This window comes from Anser anser (genome assembly GCF_964211835.1).
Source record: "Anser anser genome assembly, contig: HAP1_SCAFFOLD_32, whole genome shotgun sequence".
Lineage (NCBI taxonomy): Eukaryota > Metazoa > Chordata > Aves > Anseriformes > Anatidae > Anser > Anser anser.
In genome coordinates, this window is record NW_028154148.1 from 4,120,308 (window position 1) to 4,144,142 (window position 23,835).

Genomic DNA, 23,835 nt, shown 5'->3' on the forward strand with positions numbered 1-23,835 from the left:
GCTGTTAAGTGGCCGGTGAGGTGACTTTTTTCTGAAGCAGCTGACAGGTCATCCCTTGACTCCTGGCTGGGATCTGTGCCTTTAGGCCCACATCTGCTGGTCTCCATGATAGACCACCAGATACATCTGCTCTGCACACAGTTTGTGAGATCCTCTCTTCCTAAGTACCTGGTAGCCCCCATAGAGGAAGAGGTCTTCAACAGGGGTTGTCATGTCAGAAGTTTCAGCATTTGCCTAACTCATCCTTCAGGGCTGCTTTCAGTTTTCTACACAGAGGGGCCACTGACTCCCAGATGCCTGGGGGAACATAAAGCCTGCAAGAGGGCCTGAAAAAACTTACCCTGTGTCCATAGGAACATTCTGGAACCAAAACTGAAGGTAGGAAGCACACTTTTGTGGTGTTGCAGTGCTGCTGGACACATTGTGAGTGATGCTTCTACAGCCTTTGTGTCCTTCTCCGTGCTGGCTTGGGAGCTGCTTCTTTCTCAGGAGCAGAGTAGCCAACCGAGGTGAGACAGACACTCTGAGTTCATGAAAGCCATCAGAAAGCTGCCCCTAAGAAGATGACTGATATGGGGAAGTCAGGAGAAGCCTGGCCAGGAGAGATGTGAGATCTGGGGGAGGGAAGAGGAGCTTGGCCAGCAGAAGCTAATGATTTTGGAGAGGTAAGAATGCTCAGGTAATGTTGATCCCACCGTAACGCAGACTTAAAGCAGACATGCGAGGCACTAGTCTAACCTTTAACATTAATACCTAAATCTAAATGCCACTCCACACCCTGACAGGAATCCAGTGCTCTATTTTTTGATCACAATATCCCTTGAAGCAAAAATTAGTTTGTAACACCTTTTCCATTACCTGTACTCTATTTCTCACGCTGATCCCTGCCCTTAAAACTGGCACTAAAATGCATAGGAAAGCCTGCAGAGGAGAAGGCAGAGGGTGCTGGCAGGAATGGAAGGCCCCAACAGCCCTGACGTTTTTGTCCCTTTGGCTAGAGCTTCTGAGGAGAGGAGATAGAGTCATTGCAATGGGGCCTCACTGCTTCCTTGATACCCTGTGCAGGGGTGGGGAGGTGTCCTAATGAAGTTCTTCTCGTGGCATCACACTGCCCACCACATCATACAGACCCCAAGAAGAGCCCTGAGCCAGACGTGGGGGTGTAGGATCTCCCCTCCCAGGGGCTGGGGTCAGGCCTTGGCCCTTCTGCTTCACCAAAACCAACCAAGACTTTTCTCAGCACAGCGCTTTGCCTGTCTGCAATCATGGCCTCCAGTGATCTGCCCTAACAAGTCCCTGGGGAGGCTTTGTTAGGAACAGCCCTCAGTGGGGCCCATTAATTCTCCAAGTCACTTCAACTTTTCCTCCTGACTTTCCTTTCTCAAGCAATTGCATCATTCTCCTCTCAGTACACAAGTTTCACTGACAGCACCAAAATACACCATGGAACTCATTAAAACCGAGAAAGTCCTAAGCAGCCATATCTCTGCCACAGTTTTCTTCATGTCTTCAAGACTTGTGTAGCTAATTGGAGAGCTTTCATGGTGTAGTTAAGGAGGAAGATTTCAAAGAGCATCTAATAAAAATCTTTCCTCATTTTAAAGGCTGAATGTTGTTGCATTTCAGTTTGGAGCATTATTTTCCTATAGATATTGGTCTAGGGTTACTCCTTTGAAGCTCTGCGTAGGTAGGAAGAGCTAATTGGAGAGCTTTCATGGTGTAGTTAAGGAGGAAGATTTCAAGAAGCACCTGAAAAAAATATTTTCTCATCTTAAAGGATGCGTTTAGCTGGATTTCAGTTTTGAGCATTATTCTCTAACTGATATTGATCCAGGGTGTCTCCTTTGGAGACCTGCACAGGGAGGAAAAGCAGACTCTTGAGGTCTGACACTGCATGGAGAACCTTGCTCCTTACCACCCCAGCCCTGACATTTCTCTCTTTGGCGCTTGCATCACTTCTCCTTCCACCAGACTTCGGCACAGAAGTCTGCAGCTGGATGTTACAGCTCCTTTGCACCAGCTCCCTCCTGCTTGCCTTAGAGACCTGGATGCACACAGGCGCAGAAGGGTTTCTCCTTATTTCAAACCAAATAACGGGAAAACATGCAGCAATCTTCTAAAAGCAAAGCAAGCTCCTCATCCTGTATGCCTCCTGTGAGGTTAATGTTCCCAAAAGGATGACTGGACAAGAAGTCTTTTATACTGATAGACAGGAAATTTTAAGTGTTAAGATTAGAATTAATCCATATGATATTAATTCAATGATAAATGATGATGAGCTTTCTAAGGACACAGTTAGACAGACTGCAGATGGATGGGCAAGCTTCAACTCCCTGAAGCTCAAAGCAGCACCTGGGTTGGTGAGGGCGGTCTGAGTGATCCAGGAGGAAGGGGAGGGCAAGTCAGGAGAACCATGGGAAGTGCATAGGTCCAGACAGGCAGCTGGAAAGGGGACATTCAACATGGACTGTTTAATCAAGCTGGGTGGATGTACCTGGGAGATGAGGGAGCACACCATGATAGACAAAGCGATGACAATGCAAGTACAGGTGAACACTAGTATTTCTTTTTCTGTGATGAAAATACATCCTGAAAATGCCTATTTCTTCATGAGAGAAACTACACTGTGTGACATTTTACGGAAGGGATTGAATCATTTGAGGTAATGAGCAGTTGCTTTATGCAACCAGTGCCAAGGTCCTCAGAGTAGTTTACTCACATTTGAAATATTTCCTTGAAATCCCATTTCCTGGTTCTGCTTTCAATTAAATCATTAGGCCTGCAGAGGCTCTGGTGCATTTAGAGTAATTCCCTGGAATGGAAGCAGTCTGAAAGGACCTGCAGGAGACCAGAGCCCGTTGGTGGATAAGGTGGGGACAGGTGATGTTTCCCGGGCACCTCCACTGCCAGCAGTGCTCTTTCTCCTTGAAACTGCAGCCCAGCCCAGCACAGGAAACCCCTTCAAGGCAAATTCCTTCTTCAGTGGTTTCTTGGGATAGATCTAAATTTGAAATTGCCATTGGGATCCCAAGACACTCTCCCTTCTTCCTAGTAGGCACCTAAACATCCATTTACCATCCTAGGTCATCTGTGGAAAACTCAGCCTGAAAGACTCAAGAGGAGGACATTACAAATGGCTGAGGCAGAACCCATCAGCTTGCCCCACTTTGGGGAATCATCCCCTTCCAACTAGGGATATGAAAGTGAAAAATGTGAAATGACCCGTCAGGTCAATGCACAGAGTAAGGGAAAGTCACACATATTGTGCTGGAGTGTCAGAAGGCAAAAAGCACTGCACTGTGCCTCAGAGTAATCAAGGAGACCTAATCCAGTTCATCTGTGAGATAAAGCAGAGTGAAGGACGTTGAGTTGTGCCCTAACATGAAGAAGGATGTACATCACTGGTGAAGGAGCTGTCTTTTTGTGCCATCACCAATGCAAATTACACGAGAACTACATCAAATAAAGGTAAGCTGTCCCACCCTGGCCCTGTCACACCACGGGGCAGCGGAGGGACCTTTTTCACTTTCAGCCTCTTTTTCAGAGAGGCTTTGCCCTCTCCCTGTGAACCACGGGGCAGAGCCTGGCCCTGGACGCTCCGTGAGCGCCGTGCAGGTGGTGGCAGGCTGCGGTGAGGGGACGAATGCCCTGGGCCCCCTTCCTGCTCTGCCCAGGCCAGCAAGGGCCCCGAGCGGCCTCGTGTCCCCTGCCCCTGCAGCTCGGGGCTCCCTTCCCCAGCCCTGGCTCTGCAGCACCAAGCCCTGCTGGGAGCCCTCCCCTGCATGCTGCCACCGCTCCCTGACGCTGCTGGTGCCCTCTGCCGGGCACTGCCCAGCCCAGCCCAGCCCCTGCCCACCTCTCCCCACCCCCCGGACCTTGCCTGGTCACCCAGTCTAGGTCCTTTCCGCTTGTTCACTCTAAAGGCCTCTGAGACCTTTGTGCTGTGGCCTCGCTGTGTGTCCTGGCATTGCAGAGCTCCCATCAGCCCGTGCATCCTCTGGCTTGGCTTTACTGTGAAGACCCACTCGCTGCCCACCCAACACAAGGCACACGGCATCCCAGGAGAACCCTTAGGGTATCCTGGTGGCTCCCGATATCTCCCTGATGCCGCCAGCCCTGTCACGTTTCAATCCCAGGAAGCTGCTTCTTGACCAGTCAGGGCCTCCAGGGGCACTGGGAATCCACCAGTGACGACTCAGTCCAGCACTGACTCCCTCACCCCCCACCCCGTGCCCTCATGCCCCTGTGTCCAGGTGGCACCCAAGCACAAGAGTGAGGCCTTGAGCCTGGCATTCCCTGAGCGTCTTCTGCACTCCAGTTTGGGAAGAAGAGCCCTGAGCACTCAGCAACTTCACTTTTATTAACAAGATGCCACAATAGAGGGCAGGTGTCATTTAGAAATAAACACATTCTCTAGGTCACACAGAGGGTTGGTCATCTGGAAAATAGAAATGAAAGCAAACATTTATCTGCAAACAGAATTTTAAAGAATACGTACCTAAAGGTCAAGAATTGCCTGAGATTAACTAGAATAAAACTGGAAAAGGGAGACAGCCAATTTATTGCTAAGTAAATATTACCACTAGAATCATTTTCTTCAGTGTGGCTTTCAGGTCCTGGTTCCTCATGCTGTAGATGAAGGGGTTCACTGCTGGAGGTACTACCACATATAAAACAGCCACCAGCAGGTCCAGGGATGGGGAAGAGATGGAGGGGGGCTTCAGGTAGGCAAATGTGGCAGTGCTGACAAACAGGGAGACCACAGCCAGGTGAGGAAGGCACGTGGAAAAGGCTTTGTGCCGGCCCTGCTCAGAGGGCATCCTCAGCACGGCTCTGAGGATCTGCACATAGGACACAACAATGAAAACAAAGCAGCCAAATGCTAAAGAAAAACTAAATACAAGTGCCCCAAATTCCCTGAGGTAGGTGTCTGAGAGGGAGAGCTTGAGGATCTGGGAAATTTCACAGAAGAACTGATCCACAGCATTGCCTTGGCAGAGGGGCAGGGAAAATGTAGTGGCCGTGTGCAGGACAGCATTGAGAAAGCCACTGCCCCAGGCAGCTGCTGCCATCTGGGCACAAGCTCTGCTGCCCACGAGGCTCCCGTAGTGCAGGGGCTTGCAGATGGCAACGTAGCGGTCGTAGGACATGACAGTAAGAGTATAATATTCTGCTGATATGAAGAAGAGAAAGAAAAAGACCTGTGCAGCACACCCTTGATAGGAGATGGCCCTGGTGTCCCAGAGGACATTGGCCATGGCTTTGGGGAGAGTGGTGGAGATGCAGCCCAGGTCGAGGAGGACGAGGTTGAGGAGGAAGAAGTCCATGGGGGTGTGGAGGCGGTGGTCGCAGGCTACGGCGGTGAGGATGAGGCCGTTGCCCAGGAGGGCAGCCAGGTAGATGCCCAGGAAGAGCCCGAAGAGCAGGAGCTGCAGCTCCCGCGTGTCTGCGAATGCCAGCAGGAGGAACTCGCTCACAGAGCTGCTGTTGGGCATTTCCTGCTTCTGGGCATGGGGTCTTGCCAAAGGAACTGCAATACAGCAATAACATACCACAGTGATCTGAGAAAACCATTCCCGTTTCTCAGTTAATTCCTTCAAAGCACTTGCCCAATTGCACGCAGACAGTTGGCAGATCCCTTTCCTGCGTTGGTTTCAGCTGCTCTCTGCGAGCATTTCTTTGACTGCTGGACAATTCCGCTACGGAGGTTCTCCCGAGAAGAGCTTGAACACTGCTGAGAGCAGAGGAATCCGGGCTCCAAGTGCCCATCTCCAGACCCCTCACCCTGTCCCCATACTCCCCGTCCCCCAAGCACCCCGAGGGCTCACTCCATGGGCAGGTGAAACCCCCATCCCCAGGCAGCCTGGGAACAAGAGCAGCAGCAGCACGGCCAGGTGGAGAAGCCAGGAGGAATGGCAGCGTGCTGCTGCCAGGGGAGGCAAGGCCAGGGAGGGACAGACGGACACTCAGCACACCCTCCTGTGCTGCAGCTCTGCCTGCAGAGGAGGCAGCTCCTGCTCATTGCAAACGATCTGTGCTCACCTCAAGCCAGCAGAGACCTCCCAAAGACAGGGCACTGGGCATCGGAGGGTTTGTAGCTCCCAAAGATCAGCTAGGATAAAGCCTGAGAGGACCACAATGATGATGTTGGTGCAGTCCGTGAGATGAGGTTTGGGAAGGTACTTTGCAAGTTTCAACACTGACATACTGATTTCTCAGTGCAATGCTCCAGGAGTCTCAGTCTCCTGTACAATCCTGACAGTCCATCACCATGAAACCTGCCTCCCCTCCACTGCAGGATTCTTCAAGCACAGACTGAAGAAAAAGCCTACCCTTCAGATAAACCAAGCCTCGATCTTCCCTCTTGAAATGCCCCCTTCTAAATGCCATTCTCTAAAGCACTGCAGAAACAGAGAGACCCATCCTGACAGAGGCTGTCAGGCATCGGATGTGCCAGCTGTAGAAGACCCCTCTGGCAACCCCACCTGCAGAGCCCTGCTGCCAGAGACTCACGGTGCCAAGAGCCTGCAGATCTGTCCTGCCACACGCTGCCCTCTGTTTTTGGCTCCTCACTGCCTCCAAGTCCTCTCTCCTTCTCTCCTGTCCCCGTGCCAGCTGCGGTCAGAGCCCCCAGCCCTGCTGCGCTGTGCACAGGAGCTGCTCCTGGGCAGAGCTGTCTCTCTGCACCAGGGCCCTCTTGCCACGAGCTCTCTCTGTCCCGGGAGCCCGGCCCAGCTCAGCACCACACGCCCAGCCCAAGGCATTGGAATCCCCCCTCGGGGGGCTCTGCTGAGGAGCCCACGAACCTCAGGCACTGAGAGACAATTGAAGACATCTCTCAACAAGTCCAAGTCAGAGGCAAGTTTCCTGCAGTGTCCCCCTGAGGGCCAGCCCTGACACAGCCTCCCTTGGAGCTCGTTAGAGCAGAGCATTGGAGGCAGCGAGGACAAATACAGAAAGACAATGTCAAGCCACACTGATGTGTAGGAAATCTGGATGTGTGTCACCAAGCACAAGGGCCAGGCCTTGACCCCCAGTCCCTGGGAAGGGAGATCCTTTCCCTTCACACACTGCTCAGGGCTCTTCGTGGGGCAGGAGGAGATGGGGATGTGCATGGCCAAGTGCAGGAGAATGGTACGAGCCCTGCCTGGTTCATGGGTGGGGGCGAGGAGGCAATGAGGCTCCGGTGCTTTACCGATAAGCTGTCTCCTCGTAGGCCTCAGTGGCAGAGACAACAGCCAAAGCCATGGACACAAAGCCCTGGGTCCTGTTGGGACTCTCAGCCTTGTCACAGCCCTCTGTCCTGTCTACACCAGGCTGTCCTAGGGACTCCCAGGCCTGCACATCTTTACCTTGTGGCTGCAAGCCCTTGTCCGTGTGGTGTCACACCGGATCTGAGCAGAGTCTGATAACTCAGATTGTCTTGGTGGCCATGCTCCTCGTAAGGCAGCTCTGTAGGAAGCTGGCCTGGTTCCTGGGGAGCAGCACCACTGCTCGTATGGCATCCGTCGTGGTGCCCAGGCCCTCCTCCTCCTGGGCACTGCTCACTCAGCAGGGTCCCAGTCTGCCCTGATGTGTGGGGTTCCTCTTCCTCTGGTGCAGGACTGGGCTCTTCTCCTTGTAAATGCCAAGTGGTTTTTGTAGACCAAATCCTGCAGTTTCTCAAGGCTCCCCTGGACAGATGCTCCATTCTGTCAGCTGTTAATGTCTGCAGGCAGATGGCTCACCCCGATTATGCCGTCTCTTACAAGGTAACAGCAGCAGGAATTTGCAGGACAGTTTGGACGATACGGCAGCAACCAGTTGAATGGAATTACATTACAGAATCACAGAAGGGTACGAGATGGAAAGCTGCCAGACTCCACTTCTTCTGTGCTTCGTTCTCATGCATGCTGTTATTTTGTCTGGAACTGTGTCCTATATACAAACACTGCACCATACCAGCTAATAGGAAGAAAATTAAGTCTATCCCAGCCAAAACGAGGACAATATCCACCTCATATTCCACACCATCTGCATCGTGCTCAGCTCCAGTACTTTCTAATTACTCACCACCACCTTTTCTCTTTTGATACACACACAGAGATATCATGCCCTTAGTCTGGGGGTGTCCTGCTGTTGGCTAGAATCAAGTTAATTTTCCTCCTAGTAGCTGGTACGATGCTGTGTTTTGCATTTAGCATGAGAAGAATGATTATCACGCACTGATGGCTTAGTTGTTGCCCAGCAGTGGAGGGCTGGGGGTGCCTGAGGAGCTGGGGGGGACAGAAGCAGGACAGCTGACCCCAAGTGGCCAAAGGGATGTTCCATACCGCAGCCGTCATGCTGAACAATCAATATGGGGTGGCTGGCCAGGGTAGGGGGTACCACTGCTGCGGGACAGGCAATCACCATCATGGTCATCGTCATCATTGTTCGTATTATTTGTCTTCCCTTTCTGTCCTATTGAACTGTCTTTATCTCAACCCATGATTATTATTTATTTTTTCCCCCCTCCTCATTGTCTCCTGCATCCGCTGGGGGTGTAGCAGAGTGTGTGTGTGAGGGAATGGCTGTGTGGTGCTGAGCTGCCTGCCGGGTTAAACCACGCTCTTTTTGGTGCCCAACATGGAGCACGAAGTTTGAGCCAATGACAGATCTCAACACAGCATGTTAAATAAAAAATAATAATAAAAAAAAAATAATAGGAAGCTATTACAAGCATTAGAAGATTTTAATAGTTGCTGATAAAAAAATTTACTATTATTTTTTTTAACCTCAGGCCTGTTGTGCTCGATTTCAGAACTGTGTTGTATAGCACATGACTTCCTGTATGTCTCCCCTGTCATGCTGTTTATCTTTTCTGATGGCTGCTTCAGGTTTATTCTTTTGTTGTATGGTGTAACACTGGCTTATGATATGATAAAATTCCTGGTCATGAAACTAATCTGGTACTTGTACTCAGCATTGCCATTACCTCCATACCTTGGGAGCCATCTCTCAGAAACTATTAAGAATTACACTCTTGACCTTTTCTCCTCAGGAAACCAAGCCATGGGGGAGACAAGGGGAGGACACTTTTCCCCACTGCTTCACTCTCCCTTTCTCCTTCACCTCCCCCTTCTCCTCCAGGCTAATTACACTAGCTCTTCAAAGCTTTGAATATCCTTGGGATGGTCAAACCAGCATGTTCCTATTGTTACATCTCCTGGCTGTGTTTCAGCTTTTGTTTCTGTTTAAGCAACTACTTAATGCATGCCATCCAGAGATCTGTCCAGAGGCAGGAGAGTGAGGAGTGGCAGGGAGTGTGGGAGGATCTGGGCAGGCACCTAGAGCAGGGGGCACCTCCAGTGCTTTGGAACTTCACCTCTGAGCAAGTGCAGAGTCCTAAAGAAAAATGTGAAAACTGTGTGTCATCACCCTGGTAATTGCAAAGAGACACAAATCACTGCAGCGTGCTGGGCTCTGTCCCGTGCTTAACAAGCCACAGTCAACACCTCCCCAACCCCTGTGACTTTTCCTGCAGGCACACGCCAGCCCCTGTGGCAGGCCCAGCAGCCACTCCAACCCTTGTGAAGGGCCCAGCAGCCACTCCAAAACCTGCAACAGGCCCTGCAGGTACTCCAGCTCCTGAGATGGGCGTAAATTTAAACCGACCCCTGTGACAGGCCCTAGAGCCGCTCCCAAAACTGCAATAGGCCCTGCACCCACTCCAACTCCTCTGAAAGGCCCTGCAGCCAGAACAACTCCTGTGATGGGTCCTGCATCCGCTCCAGCCCCTGCAATGGGCTCCATGGCTGGGCCAGAGAACCAGCCTATGCCTGTATCGGTTGCCTCTTTATGCAAGAGAAAACAATGGGTGTGGAAGTCAGTTTTTCTGTAGAAAGGAAAGAAACTCCTACCTAGACAAGAAATAAGGAAGAAGATTAGGCAGGTTTCTCCAAAGCTGGACCATCTTGGAAACAGGAGGACAAAGAAGAAGAGAACATCTAAACATCAGAAACCAAGTGATCCCTTTCCCAGGGTAAGCTACGAGATAAGGGAAAAGATTTCAGCCATCATCTTGATGAGCACATTGTCACCTGGCTGCCCCAGTGCTGGGAGAACAGGGCCAATAGCCTGCAATTAGAGGGCAGGGAAGCCAAGCAGCTGGGATCCCCCCCTAAGGAAGGGGTGAATGACAAAGCCATTGGAAAAGGGCACAAGGAATTTAATCCTGTCAGGCGTCAAGGAAAGGTCTCCCTTCAAGAAAGATCTTGTATGTCAACCAGGAAAGTGGACCACCATGCAGAGGGGTATCCGGTACCTGAGGGAATTAGCCATGCTGAAGGTGATTGATAGTGACCTAGACAACAAACAGCTGTCCAAAGTTCCAGATGAAGTCGAGTGCCCATGACCCATGTGGCAGAAGTTTGTACAGAGCGCACCATCACCGTATGCCAGCTCATTGGCAGTTATGACCTGGAAAGGCCAAGAGGAACCCACATGGATGAATCGGCTAGCCAACTACAGCATTACAACGAAAGTCTCTCTTCTTCCCTATGGGCCTGCATCTCGTCTAGAGAGAAACTTTCTCACGAGATGTCAGAACTACAAGAGGAGACATCTTCCTCCCCACCTGCACGAACCAATAGCTTGGCTATCAGGTGTAAACATCCCTTTGCTCAAGAAAGTTGATATAGTGGGTGCATACTGTGTGCTACCCTGTGGTTTTAACTGTGTGACCATGGAAAAGCCATGAGAAAACGGGATGCAAAAATCTACCCTACCTCCACCCTAGAGGCATGGATACATGAAGCGCAAGGAAAAGCATTCGCAAAAAAGTGGTTCTTCTGAGAAAATTACTGCTCCAGCTTCTAGCAGCCAGTCCTCCAAACAGAGTAATGAATACTATGAGCAGGACTAGAGGGGCCCTGCCTCCATCCAGGGGGAGGAAGGGGACAATCGGGTGTATTGGACTCTGAGGAGTATTGGCCTGGCACATCAAACCCAAGAGTTAACTGTACTGGAGGCTGAAGTGAGCCTAACTGGGAAGGAGTGGCAAAAGCACCCCACTGGGACTGGCCTGGAGGCTCTGTGCAACCCTGACATAGACTAAATCACAAGAGGGTCCTTCAAAGATCCAAATGTTTACTGGATGGACTTTGGGCATGACTCCCTTGGAGACGGAGGACATCAAATGGTTGTCTACCTTGCCCACTCTCTCACAGGACCCTTCTGCTGTGCAGGTGCTGATGGCCAATGAGCAGCAGGTGCCAATCGCTACCACAACAGCGCACCTGAGGCAGTATTGCACTCACAGAGACTCCCTGCTTCCCATGCATGAGCTGGTTCATTGACTGCAGAGCCAAGGAGTGATCAGCAACACTTGCTCACCCTTTAGTAGTCCCATACGGACAGTGCAAAATTCTAATGGTGAGTGGAAGAGAACGGTGGGCTTCTGTGCCTGAATGAAGTCACACCACCGCTGAGTGCTGCTGTGCTGGGCATGCTAGAACTTCATTCAGTACGAACTGCAGTCAAAGGCAGCCAAGCGCTCAGCCACAATTAATATTGCTAATGCATTTTTCTCCATCCCTTTGGCAGCAGTGTGAAGGCCACACTTTGCTTTCAGTTGGAGGGGCGTCCTGTCCACCTGGAATCGACTGCGCCAGGGGTAGAAATACAGCCCTACCATTTGCCATAGGCTGATCCAGACTGCCCTGGAAGAGGGGGAAATTCCTGAACACCTCCAGTACATTGATGTTGTCATCACATGGGGCAACACAGCTCAAGAAATATTTGAGAAAGGGAAGAAAATAGTCCTAATCCTTCTGAAAGCTTGTATTGCCCTAAACCAAAGTAAGGTCAAGGGACCTGCAGAGGAGAACATAATGCAGGCTGGTCAGGTTCAGGGGGACCCCTCCTTGGGGAAAGGTTGGGCATCGGTCAGTGGGTGATGACCAATTGCATTGTGCATCACTTGCTTTATACATATAATAATAAAAAAATAAAAATTATTATTATTTATTAGTAGTATTGTTAAAGTTATTACTATCTCTTCAATTTCTGTCCATTTAAACTATCTTTATTTCAACCCATTATCTTTTGGGTGTGGGTGTCAACTAACATCTGTGTGGTGCTAAGGTGGCTGACGGGTTAAAGCACAACGTGTTTGACAACCACAGTCCAACAGCACAAATCACACTTGTAAAAATCAGTCTCTCACATCTACAAAGAGGAGCAGTCGGCGATGACTTTGGTCTGCTTCAGACACCACAGCCCAGCAGAGACCCTGCTGCCTTCGGGAGTTGTCAGCCCTGAGGCCTTGGGGACACCTCGAGGGAGCCCAATGGCACAGAGCAAGCGATGCCATGGTCGGGTGCTGTGCTGCTGAGCTGGGCCGGGCTCCTGGGCCCAAGGGGAGCTCGTGGAAGCGGGCAGCGCTGCAGAGAGACAGCTCTGCCCAGGAGCAGCTCCTGTGCACAGCGCAGCAGGGCTGGGGGCTCTGACCGCAGGTGGCACGGGGAAAGGAGAGAAGGAGAGAGGGCTTGGAGGCAGTGAGGAGCGCAGCAACAGAGGGCAGCGTGTGGCAGGACAGATCTGCAGGCTCTTGGCACCGTGAGGCTCTGGCAGCAGGGCCATGCAGGTGGGGTTGCCAGAGGGGTCTTCTACAGCTGGCACATCCGATGCCTGATAGCATCTGTCAGGATGGGTCTCTCTGTTTCTCCAGCGAGGAGTAGAAGATGCTGTAGAGAACGGCATTTATGGTTGTATTTTTCAAGAGAAAGACCAAAGCAGGGGATACCAGAAAGGCAAGCCTTTTTCTGCACTCGGTGCCTGAAGAATCCTGCAGTGGAGGGGAGGCAGGTTTCATGGTAATGGATTGTCAGGATTGTACAGGAGACTGAGACTCCTAGAGCATTGCAGTGAGGGACCAATATGCCATCAATGAACTTCATAAAGTCCCTTCCCGCACCTCAGCCCACAGACTGCACCAACATCATCATTGTGGTCCTCTCAGGCTTTATCCTAGCTGATTTTTGGGAGCTGCAAACCCTCCAATGCCCAGTGCCCTGCCTTTGGGAGGTCTCTGCAGGCTTGAGGTGAGCACAGATCATTTGCAATGAGCAGGAGCTGCCTCCTCTGCAGGCAGAGCTGCAGCACAGGAGGGTGTGCTGAGTGTCCGTCTGTCCCTCCCTGGCCTTGCCTCCCCTGGCAGCAGCACGCTGCCATTCCTCCTGGCTTCTCCACCTGGCCGTGCTGCTGCTGCTCTTGTTCCCAGGCTGCCTGGGGATGGGGGTTTCACCTGCTCATGGAGTGAGCCCTCGGGGTGCTTGGGGGAAGGGGAGTACGGGGACAGGGTGAGGGGTCTGGAGATGGGCACTTGGAGCCTGGCTTCTTCTGCTCTCAGCAGTCTTCAAGCTCTTCTCAGGAGAACCTCCTTAATGCAATTGCCCTGCAAAGAGATGCCAGCACAGAGCAGCTGAAACCAATGCAGGAAAGGGATCTGCCAACTGTCTGCGTGCAATTGGGCAAGAGCTTTGAGGCCCTTAATTGAGAAATGGGAATGATTTTCTCAGATAACTCTCGTATGTTATTGCTGTATTTCTGTTCCTTTGACAGGACCCCAAGCACAGAAGGAGGAAATGCCCAACAGCAGCTCTCTGAGCAAGTTCCTCCTGCTGGCATTCGCAGACACGCGGGAGCTGCAGCTCCTGCACTTCGGGCTCTTCCTGGGCATCTACCTGGCTGCCCTCCTGGGCAACGGCCTCATCCTCACCGCCGTAGCCTGCGACCACCGCCTCCACACCCCCATGGACTTCTTCCTCCTCAACCTCGCCCTCCTCGACCTGGGCTGCATCTCCACCACTCTGCCCAAAGCCATGGCCAATACCCTCTGGGACACCAGGGCCATCTCCTATCAAGGGTGTGCTGCACAGGTCTTCTTTTTTGTTTTCTTACTTGGAGCAGAGTACTTCCTTCTCACCATCATGGCCTATGACCGCTACATTGCCATCTGCAAGCCCCTGCACTATGGGAGCCTCGTGGGCAGCAGAGCTTGTGCCCAGATGGCAGCAGCTGCCTGGGGCAGTGGCTTTCTCAATGCTGTCCTGCACACGGCCACTACATTTTCCCTGCCCCTCTGCCAAGGCAATGCTGTGGACCAGTTCTTCTGTGAAATCCCTCAGATCCTCAAGCTCTCCTGCTCAGATGCCTACCTCAGGGAAGTTGGGGCGCTTGTGTTTAATGTTTCTTTAGTCTTTGGCTGTTTTGTCTTCATTGTGGTGTCCTATGTGCTGATCTTCAGGATCTGAGGATGCCCTCTGAGCAGGGCCGGCACAAAGCCTTTTCTACGTGCCTCCCTCACCTGGCTGTGGTCTCCCTGTTTGTCAGCACTGCCATGTTTGCCTACCTGAAGCCCCCCTCCATCTCCTCTCCATCCCTAGACCTGCTGCTGGCAGTTTTATATGTGGTAGTACCTCCAGCAGTGAACCCCCTCATCTACAGCATGAGGAACCAGGACCTGAAAGCCACACTGAAGAAAATGATTCTAGTGGTAGTATTTACTTGGCAATGAATTGACTATCTCACTTTTCTACTTTTATTCAAGTTAATCTCAGGCAACTTTTGACCTTTATGTGTAGTATTGTTCGCAATTCCGTTTTCAGCTAAATGTTTGCTTTCATTCGTCTTTTCCAGATGACCAACCCTCTGTTTGACTGAGAGGTTTTCTGTAAACATGTTTAATCCTAAATGACACCTGGCCTCCATTGTGGCATCTTGTTAATAAAAGTGAAGTTTCTCGGTGCTCAGGGCTCTTCTTCCCAAACTGGAGAGCAGAAGACGCTAAAGGAAATGCCAGGCTTAAGACCTCATTCTTTTCCTTGGGTGCCACCTGGACACAGGGGCATGGGGGCACGGGGTGGGGGGTGAGGGAGTCAGGGCTGGACTGAGTCGTCACTGGCGGATTCCCAGTGCCCCTGGAGGCCCTGACTGGTCAAGAAGCGGCTTCCTGGGATTGAAACGTGACAGGGCTGGCGGACTCAGGGAGGTATCGGGAGCCACCAGGACACCCTGAGGGTTCTCCTGGGATGCCGTGTGCCTTGTGTTGGGTGGGCAGCGAGTGGGTCTTCACAGTAAAGCTAAGCCAAAGGATGCACGGGCTGATGGGAGCTCTGCAATGCCAGGACACACAGCGAGGCCACAGCACAAAGGTCTCAGAGGCCTTCAGTGAACAAGCGGAAAGGACCTAGACTGGGTGACCAGGCAAGGTCCGGGAGGTGGGGAGAGGTGGGCAGGGGCTGGGCTGGGCTGGGCAGTGCCCGGCAGAGGGCACCAGCAGCGTCAGGGAGCGGTGGCAGCATGCAGGGGAGGGCTCCCAGCAGGGCTTGGTGCTGCAGAGCCAGGGCTGGGGAAGGGAGCCCCGAGCTGCAGGGGCAGGGGACACGAGGCCGCTCGGGGCCCTTGCTGGCCTGGGCAGAGCAGGAAGGGGGCCCAGGGCATTCGTCCCCTCACCGCAGCCAGCCAGGAGCTGCACAGCACTCACGGAGCGTCCAGGACCAGGCTGTGCCCCGTGGTGCTCAGGGAGAGGGCAAAGCCTCTCTGAAAAAGAGGCTGAAACTGAAAAAGGTCCCTCCGCTGCCCCGTGGTGGGACAGGTTACCTTTATTTGACGTAGTTCTCGTGTAATTTGCATTGATGAAAACTGGTAAATGGATGTTTAGGTGTCTCCTAGGAAGAAGGGAGAGTGTCTTGGGATCCCAATGGCCATTTCAAATTTAGGTCTGTCCCAAGAAACGACTGAAGAAGGAAATTGCCTTGAAGGGGTTTCCTGTGCTTGGCTGGGCTGCAGTTACAGGGACAAAGAGCACTGCTGGCAGTGGAGGTGACCGGGAAACATCACCTGTCTCCACCGTATCTACCAATGGCCTCTGGTCTCCTGCAGGTCCTTTCAGACAGCTTCTGTTCCAGGGAATTACTCTAAATGCACCAGAGCCTCTGCAGGCCTAATGATTTCATTGGAAGCAGAACCAGGAAATGGGATTTCAAGGAAATATTTCAAATGTGAGTAAACTACTCTGAAGACCTTGGCACTGGTTGCTTATGGTCAGACAGCAAAGCTCTGCCTCAGTACCCAGTATTTTCTTCAGTACTTAAGTCATAAAGCAACGACTTCATTACCTCAAATGATTCAATCCCTTCTGTAAAATGTCACACAGTGTAGTTTCTCTCATGAAGAAATAGGCATTTTCAGGATGTATATTCGTCACAGAAAAAGAAATACTGGTGTTCACTTGTACTTGCATTGTCATCATTTTGTCTATCATCGTGTGCTCCCTCATCTTCCAGGTACATCCACCCATCTGGATTATACAGTCCATGTTGAATGTCCCCTTTCCAGCTGCCTGTCTGGACCTATGCACTTCCCATGGTTCTCCTGACTTGCCCTCCCCTTCCTCCTGGATCACTCAGACCGTCCTCACCAACCCAGTTGCTGCTTTGAGCTTCAGAGAGTTGAAGCTTGCCCAGCTATCTGCAGTCTGTCCAACTGTGTCCTTAGAAAGCTCATCATCATTTATCATTGAATTAATATCATATGGATTAATTCTAATCTTAACACTTATAATTTCTGGTCCATCAGTATAAATGACTTCTTGTCCAGTCATTCTTTTGGGAACATAAACCTCACAGGAGGCACACAGGAGGAGGAGCTTGCTTTGCTTTTGGAAGATTGCTGCATGTTTTTCTGTTGTTTGGTGTGAAATAAGGAGAAACCCTTCTGTGCCTGTGTGCATCCAGGTCTCTAAGGCAAGCAGGAGGGAGCTGGTGCAAAGGAGCTGTAACATCCAGCTGCAGACTTCTGGGCCGAAGTCTGCTGGAAGGAGAAGTGATGCAAGCGCCAAAGAGAGAAATGTCAGGGCTGGGGTGGTGAGGAGCAAGGTTCTCCATGCAGAGTCAGACCTCAAGAGTCTGCTTTTCCTCTCTGTGCAGGTCTCCAAAGGAGACACCCTGGATCAATATCAATTAGAGAATAATGCTCCAAACTGAAATTCAATTAAACACATCCTTTAAGATGACAAAAGATATTTTCAGGTGCTTCTCAAAATCTTCCTCCTTAACTACACCATGAAAGCTCTCCAATTAGCTCTACAAATCTTGAAGACTTGAAGAAAATTATGGGAGAGATATGTCTGCTAAGGACGTTCTGCATTTTAATGAGTTCCACGGTGTATTTTGGTGCTCAGTCTATGAGGCTCAGGTACTGAGAGGAGAATGATGTAACCGCTTGAGAAGGTAAAGTCAGAAGGAAAAGTTGAAGTGACTTGGAGTATTAATGGGCCCCACTGAGGGCTCTTATTAACAAAGCCTCCCCTGGGACTTGTTAGGGCAGATAATTGGAAGTCATGATTGCAGGCAGGCAAAGCGCTGTGCTGAGAAAAGTCTTGGTTGGTTTTGGTGAAGCAGAAGGGCCAAGGCCTGACCCCAGCCACTGGGAGGGGAGATCCTGCACCCCCACGTCTGGCTCAGGGCTCTTCTTGGGGTCTGTATGATGTGGTGGGCAGTGTGATGCCACGAGAAGAACTTCATTAGGACACCTCCCCACCCCTGCACAGGGTATCAAGGAAGCAAAGAGGCCCCATTGCAATGACTATATCTCGTCTCCTCAGAAGCTCTAGCCAGAGGGACAAAAACATCAGGGCTGTTGGGGCCTCCCTTTCTGCCAGAACCCTCTGCCTTCTCCTCTGCAGGCTTCCCTATGCTGTTCGACACTTTTCCCTATTTCCTTGAAGTCTGCAGACACCCATCTCTGTCCACCACCTTGCTCTCATCCAGGACTTTCCATCGTTTCGTCAATGTCTCGTCAACCCTCACCAGCTGTTCCTTGAAACACAAAGCTAGAGTCTGATCACAGATGCTCAGCAGCATCTTCCAAGGCCTGGGCCTGCTGCTGGCCTTGCAGCTTCTTGGCTAGACACAGCCAAGCCTTGGGCCTCCTGCTGTCCAGTCCTGGCCTCAAGCAGAAGGGACAGGACAAGCCCTGTGCGGGCCTTCTTTCTGTCTGGGTCCTCCTGGGGATGGAGGCAGAGGGGATCCCACAGGCAGCATGCCAAGCAGGGGCCTTCTGTTGGCCTAGCAGGGCCACTGGCAGATGGCAGCCCCAAAGTGCACATCCCAGGGAGAAGCCAAGGGTGACCTGCCACCTCCAGACACAAGGGACCTCACAGTCCCTTTGCGTGACACGTTCCTGCTGCTGCCCTATCAGCTGCAGAGACAGAAGTGACCTCCCAGTCACTGCCCCAGTCACATTCCTCCTGCTGGGGCAGGAGATCCTGAGGCAGAGCTGAGCTCAGCAGAGCATTCCCACCCATCTCCTCCTTGTGACCCACAAACCGACCAGATCCATGGCCCCTCACACTCATCTCTGAATGCCATGTGACTGCAGAGCAACCTCACAGTTCCTGCCCTGCCGCAAGGGGCCAAGCACCTAAAGTTAAGGGTCAGGTGAGAGGCTGAAAGTGAGGAGGTTAATGCACAGGAACGAGGGCTTTGTCTGGTTACTTTTTACATTTGGGTTTAGGGACCAGGGCTCACCTTTCTGGGTTAGAGTTTAAGCAAATATTTTGTGGGCAGGTTTGATGTTCTGCTTGGGGTGTCATGTCTGTGATTAGGGGATGGGCAGGCTTTGTGGTTTAGGGTTTTGTTTAGGTTTTTGTTTGTTGTTTAACCCTTGAAGTCTAGGGTTAAATAGAGCAATGACAAGCTAGTGCTAAGGGCAGGGATCAAGGTAAGCAAGAGAGTAAGGGTAAGGGAAAGAGGCTATGGGCTGAGTTTTGGCTTCAGTGCATACTTTGAGGTCAGGCATAAGAGGAGTGGATTCCTGTCAGGGTTTGGGGTAGCAGTTCGATTTATGAATTAAGGTTACTGATTGAACCTGGGGAAGGGCCTCACATGACTCTTTTAAGTCACTGCTACAGCAGCATCAGCATAACCTGAACCCTCTTACCTCTACAAATTACTTAATTTCTTCTGGCCAAGCCCCTATTCCCTCCCCCAAATCTCACATCTCTCCTGTCCATGCTTCACCTGACCTCCCCATATCAGTCATCTCATTGGGATCAGCTTTCTGATGGCTTTCATGATCTCAGAGTTAAGGTTTAGGAGAGGGTTTAAGGTGAGGAGGTTAATGCACAAGAGCAGGAGCTTTGGGTGAGAGCTTAAGCAACTGTTTAGTGGGAGGGTTTGGTGTTCTGCTTGGGGTGTCAGGTCTGTGGTTAGGCTATGGTAAACTTTGTGCTTTAGGGTTTGCTTTAGCACTGGTAAGAAGTTCTCTAGGATTAAATAGAGCACTTTAATGCTAGTGTAAAGGGAAGGGATCAGGGTGAGCAAGAAAGCAAGTGTAAATGTAAGGGGCTGAGTTTTGGCTTCACGGGATTCTTTGAGGTCAGGCATTAGAGTAGTGAATTCCTGTCAGGGTGTGGAGCAGCATTTAGGTTTAGGGATTAAGGTTACTAGTTAAAATAGGGGCAGGGCTTTACATGACTGTTTAAGTCAGTGTTACAGCAGAATGAACATTACATGAACCCTCTTTCCTCTTCAAAATTGTTAATTTCTTCTTGTCAAGCCCCTGTTCCCTCCCGAAATCACACACCTCTCTTGGCCAGGCTTCTCATGAAATCCCCATATCAGTTTTCTTCTAAGGGGCAGCTATCTGATGGCACTCGTGATCTCACAGTTCATGATCTCTGTCTCACCTCTGTTGGCTCCCACATTCCTGAGACAGAAGTGGCGTTGTAGTCAGGAGGGCAAAGGGCACAAAGGAGCACCCTGTAGGAGCACCCTGCACAAGGTGCCCAGCAGCTCTCCACCACCACCACAGTGAGCTTCCTGCTTACGTGTTTTGGTTCGGGAATGGCTTCTGTGGATCCAGGGTAACGTTTCCCAGGCCATCATGCAGGCCTCATATTCCCCCCATGGCATCTGGGAGGCAGTGGCCACCTCTGTGTAGAAAGCTGCAAGCAGCCCTGAGGGATGACTTCAGGCAAAAGTTGGAATCTCTGACATGACAACCAGAGGAGCTGCTCTGCAGAGCAAGGGGTCGTGCAGAGGGAGGGCTGTGCTGGGCAGGCGGGGAGGCAGACCCACCTCATGGTCTTTAGCGATATGGTTTTGTGATGACATTATTAGTAGGACAGCCATTGGATGGGATGGACGTGGAGGTCTTTTTCAACATTAATGATTCTACGATCCTATCAAGGCAGCAGAGAGGCAGAGCCCAGCGGGCAGTGAAGGGCAGCTCTGAGGGACACCAGGGCTGCTCCTCCCTGTGCCAGCTGGGTTTTGGCCCTGAGCTGGGACTGCTCCCACAGCTACAGAGGTGATAGGAAGAGAGGAAAGTTGAGATCAAGAAAGTTCTTGTGGCTTCTTTATTGCCTATATGTACACTGGAAGCCTACTTCTATAAGTAGTTTAGATAATACTGTCAAAGTAAGTAAACTAATTAACAGTCAAAAGGTCAAGAATACTATTAAATCAAAATCAAAGATATTGAAGACACTCTTGATACTTAAGAAGCACGTAGAGAAACAGTTTCCTCACTGCACCCTTGAGCTCCTTGTTTCTCATGCTGTGGATGAGGGGGTTCACTGCTGGAGGCACCACCGAGTACAGAAATGACACGACCAGGTCCAGGGATGGGGAAGAAATGGAGGGGGGCTTCAGGTAGGCAACCATGGCAGTGCTAACCAACAGGGAGACCACGGCCAGGTGAGGGAGGCACGTGGAAAAGGCTTTGTGCAGGCCCTGCTCAGAGGGCATCCTCAGCACCGCCCTGAAGATCTGCACATAGGACACCACAATGAAAACAAAACAACCAATTCCTAAACAGAAGGTGATTACAGTAAGCCCAACTTCCCTGAGGTAGGTGTCTGAGCAGGAGAGCTTGAGGATCTGAGGGATTTCACAGAAGAACTGGTCCACAGCATTGCCTTGGCAGAGGGGCAGGGAAAATGTAGTGGCCGTGTGCAGGACAGCATTGAGAAAGCCACTGCCCCAGGCAGCTGCTGCCATCTGGGCACAAGCTCTGCTGCCCACGAGGCTCCCATAGTGCAGGGGCTTGCAGATGGCAACGTAGCGGTCGTAGGACATGATGGTGAGAACATAAAATTCTGACAAAATCAAGAAGACAAATAGAAAGACCTGTGCAGCACACCCCTGATAGGAGATGGCCCTGGTGTCCCAGAGGGCATTGGCCATGGCTTTGGGGAGAGTGGTGGAGATGCAGCCCAGGTCGAGGAGGGCGAGGTTGAGGAGGAAGAAGTCCATGGGGGTGTGGAGGCGGTGGTCGCAGGCTACGGCGGTGAGGATGAGGCCGTTGCCCAGGAGGGCAGCCAGGTAGATGCCCAGGAAGAGCCCGAAGTGCAGGAGCTGCAGCTCCCGCGTGTCTGCGAATGCCAGCAGGAGGAACTCACTGATGGCACTTCGATTGGACATCTGCTTGTTTTGGGATGTGGTCCTGCACAAGGAAGAGAAAGAACAGTAATAATGTACAACAGACTTACCAGAAGAAAACTCATCCCATTTCTTGTTTAATATTGCCAAAAACATTGTCCACTTCCAGGAAGACATTTGGCGGGTCCTTTTCATAAGTTCTTCCTGATGCTGCCTGAGGGTATCCCTGGGAGCAGGGGACTCCTCTGTGAGCAATGGAAGAGTCAGTTATGCCCTATAGGCAGAGGTAAAGAGGAACATGGGGTTATCTCAGATTCACTTCAGGCCTGATATCAAAGAACTTTGCCCCAGTGTTGCTCCCAGGTCACCCAACTGCAGAGCAGATATATATATATGGATTTTTTTTTCATTTTCCTTTCATGGGGTCATATTGTGTCTTGTTGCTACCCCACAACACCTGATGAGTTTTTCTAAAACAGAAATCCTGGGCATTTCTCCTGCACTTGAAGGGAAACTTTGTGGATCCTCAGAGAAAAAGGGACTGGCCATATAGTGCAGAGTGTCCTTTAGTGAGGACAGGCAATCTGTCCATCAGTGCTGGTCTCAGCTGCCCTGTGAGAGCTGCAGGAAAGCTGTACTCAGTTGTTCATCTGAAAAGAACCTGGACGCTGCCGAGAGCAGAGGAATCCAGGCTCCAAGTGCCCATCTCCAGACCCCTCACCCTGTCCCCGTACTCCCCTTCCCACAAGCACCCCGAGGGCTCACTCCATGGGCAGGTGAAACCCCCATCCCCAGGCAGCCTGGGAACAAGAGCAGCAGCAGCACGGCCAGGTGGAGAAGCCAGGAGGAATGGCAGCGTGCTGCTGCCAGGGGAGGCAAGGCCAGGGAGGGACAGACGGACACTCAGCACACCCTCCTGTGCTGCAGCTCTGCCTGCAGAGGAGGCAGCTCCTGCTGGGGACAGCGGGGGCTTGAGGGCAGAGGCTGTGCTGGTGGCAGAGGAGAGCAGGGGGTGTCCCAGGGAAGGCGCCTGCCCTGCAGGGGCTGGCAGGGAGGTGCCTGAGCCCTCCCTCGCACAGCATTTCTGGCAGCAGCTCCCTCTCACCGCCTGCCCATGTCCCTGCTGCCTGCCCGTGTCCCTGCTGGGAGCCGCTTCTGTGTCCCCACGTCTCCTCCCTGTCCATGCTCACAGACTTATCCCACAAGCTCTGTGCTCAGATTCACTCAGATTCCCCTCCACTGCAGGAATCTGAAAGCACAGAATCCAAATAAAAAGCCTTTCCCTTTCAGATAAACCAAGCCTCAGTCTTCCTCTGGAAATTTCCTCTAATAAATGCCACTCTACAGCTTCTTCTACACTTTGCTGGAGAAACAGAGAGACAACTATCCCGACAGATGCTATCAGCCATCGGATGTGCCAGCTGTAGAAGACCCCTCTGGCAACCCCACCTGCATGGCCCTGCTGCCACAGACTCACGGTGCCAAGAGCCTGCAGATCTGTCCTGCCACACGCTGCCCTCTGTTGCTGCGCTCCTCACTGCCTCCAAGCCCTCTCTCCTTCTCTCCTGTCCCCGTGCCAGCTGCGGTCAGAGCCCCCAGCCCTGCTGCGCTGTGCAGAGGAGCTGCTCCTGGGCACAGCTGTCTCTCTGCACCAGGGCCCTCTTGCCACGAGCTCTCTCTGTCCCACGAGCCCGGCCCAGCTCAGCACCAGACGCCCAGCCCAAGGCATTGGAATCCCCCCTCGGGGGGCTTTGGGGAGGAGCCCACGAACCTCAGGCACTGAGAGACAATTGAAGACATCTCTCAACAAGTCCAAGTCAGAGGCAAGTTTCCTGCAGTGTCCCCCTGAGGGCCAGCACTGACACAGCCTCCCTTGGAGCTCGTTAGAGCAGAGCATTGGAGGCACTGAGGACAAGGAGACAAAGGCAACGTGAAGGTGATACTGATGTGTAGACAAAGTGTATTTGTTTCACTAAGCACAAGGCCCCAGACAATAGTGAATGATTTAAAATTTGAAAAGACAGAAAAGAAAGTTAAAATAGCAATAACAACAATATTAATAATAACCATAACAATAATAATAATATGTACAAAGCAAGTGATGCACCGTGCAATTGCTGAGAAGCCCCTCACCGATGCTCAACCTGTCCCTGAGCATTGGTCCCCCTGACCCTGGCCAGCCTGCAGCAGGATCTCTTGTGCACGTCCCTTGACCTTCATTTCTTTCAGTGCAAAATCAGCTTTCAGAGGAATTTGGAGTATTTTCTTCCCTTTCTCAAACACTTCCTCTGCTCTGTCACCCCACACAACGATGCCATCTATGTACTGCAGGTGTTCAGGACCTTCCTCCTCTTCCAGGCCACTCTGGATCAGTCCATGGCAAATGGTAGGGCTGAGTTTCCTGCCCTGGGGCAGTCGATGCCAG

General features: G+C 51.7%; 1 protein-coding gene and 1 pseudogene across 2 annotated transcripts; one reads left to right on the top strand and one right to left on the bottom strand.

Moving 5' to 3' along the window:
* The first annotated feature begins 13,266 nt into the window (after positions 1 to 13,266).
* On the top strand, positions 13,267 to 14,685 carry LOC310890570 (olfactory receptor 14J1-like; annotated as a pseudogene). The gene is made up of 2 exons: positions 13,267 to 14,518; positions 14,662 to 14,685. The product of its transcript is annotated as an olfactory receptor 14J1-like (transcript).
* Positions 14,686 to 20,001: 5,316 nt separating this feature from the next.
* LOC310890651 (olfactory receptor 14C36-like) lies at positions 20,002 to 22,605 on the bottom strand. The gene has a single exon (XM_083852964.1). It carries the CDS (start codon positions 21,603 to 21,605, stop codon positions 20,499 to 20,501), a length of 1,107 nt encoding a protein of 368 aa, XP_083709090.1. The 5' UTR covers positions 21,606 to 22,605; the 3' UTR covers positions 20,002 to 20,498.
* Positions 22,606 to 23,835: the final 1,230 nt, after the last annotated feature.

What these genes read in the sequence shown, in the direction of transcription:
- LOC310890651 (XM_083852964.1), bottom strand. Translation starts at nt 21,605, where the DNA reads ATGAAAAGGACCCGCCAAATGTCTTCCTGGAAGTGGACAATGTTTTTG.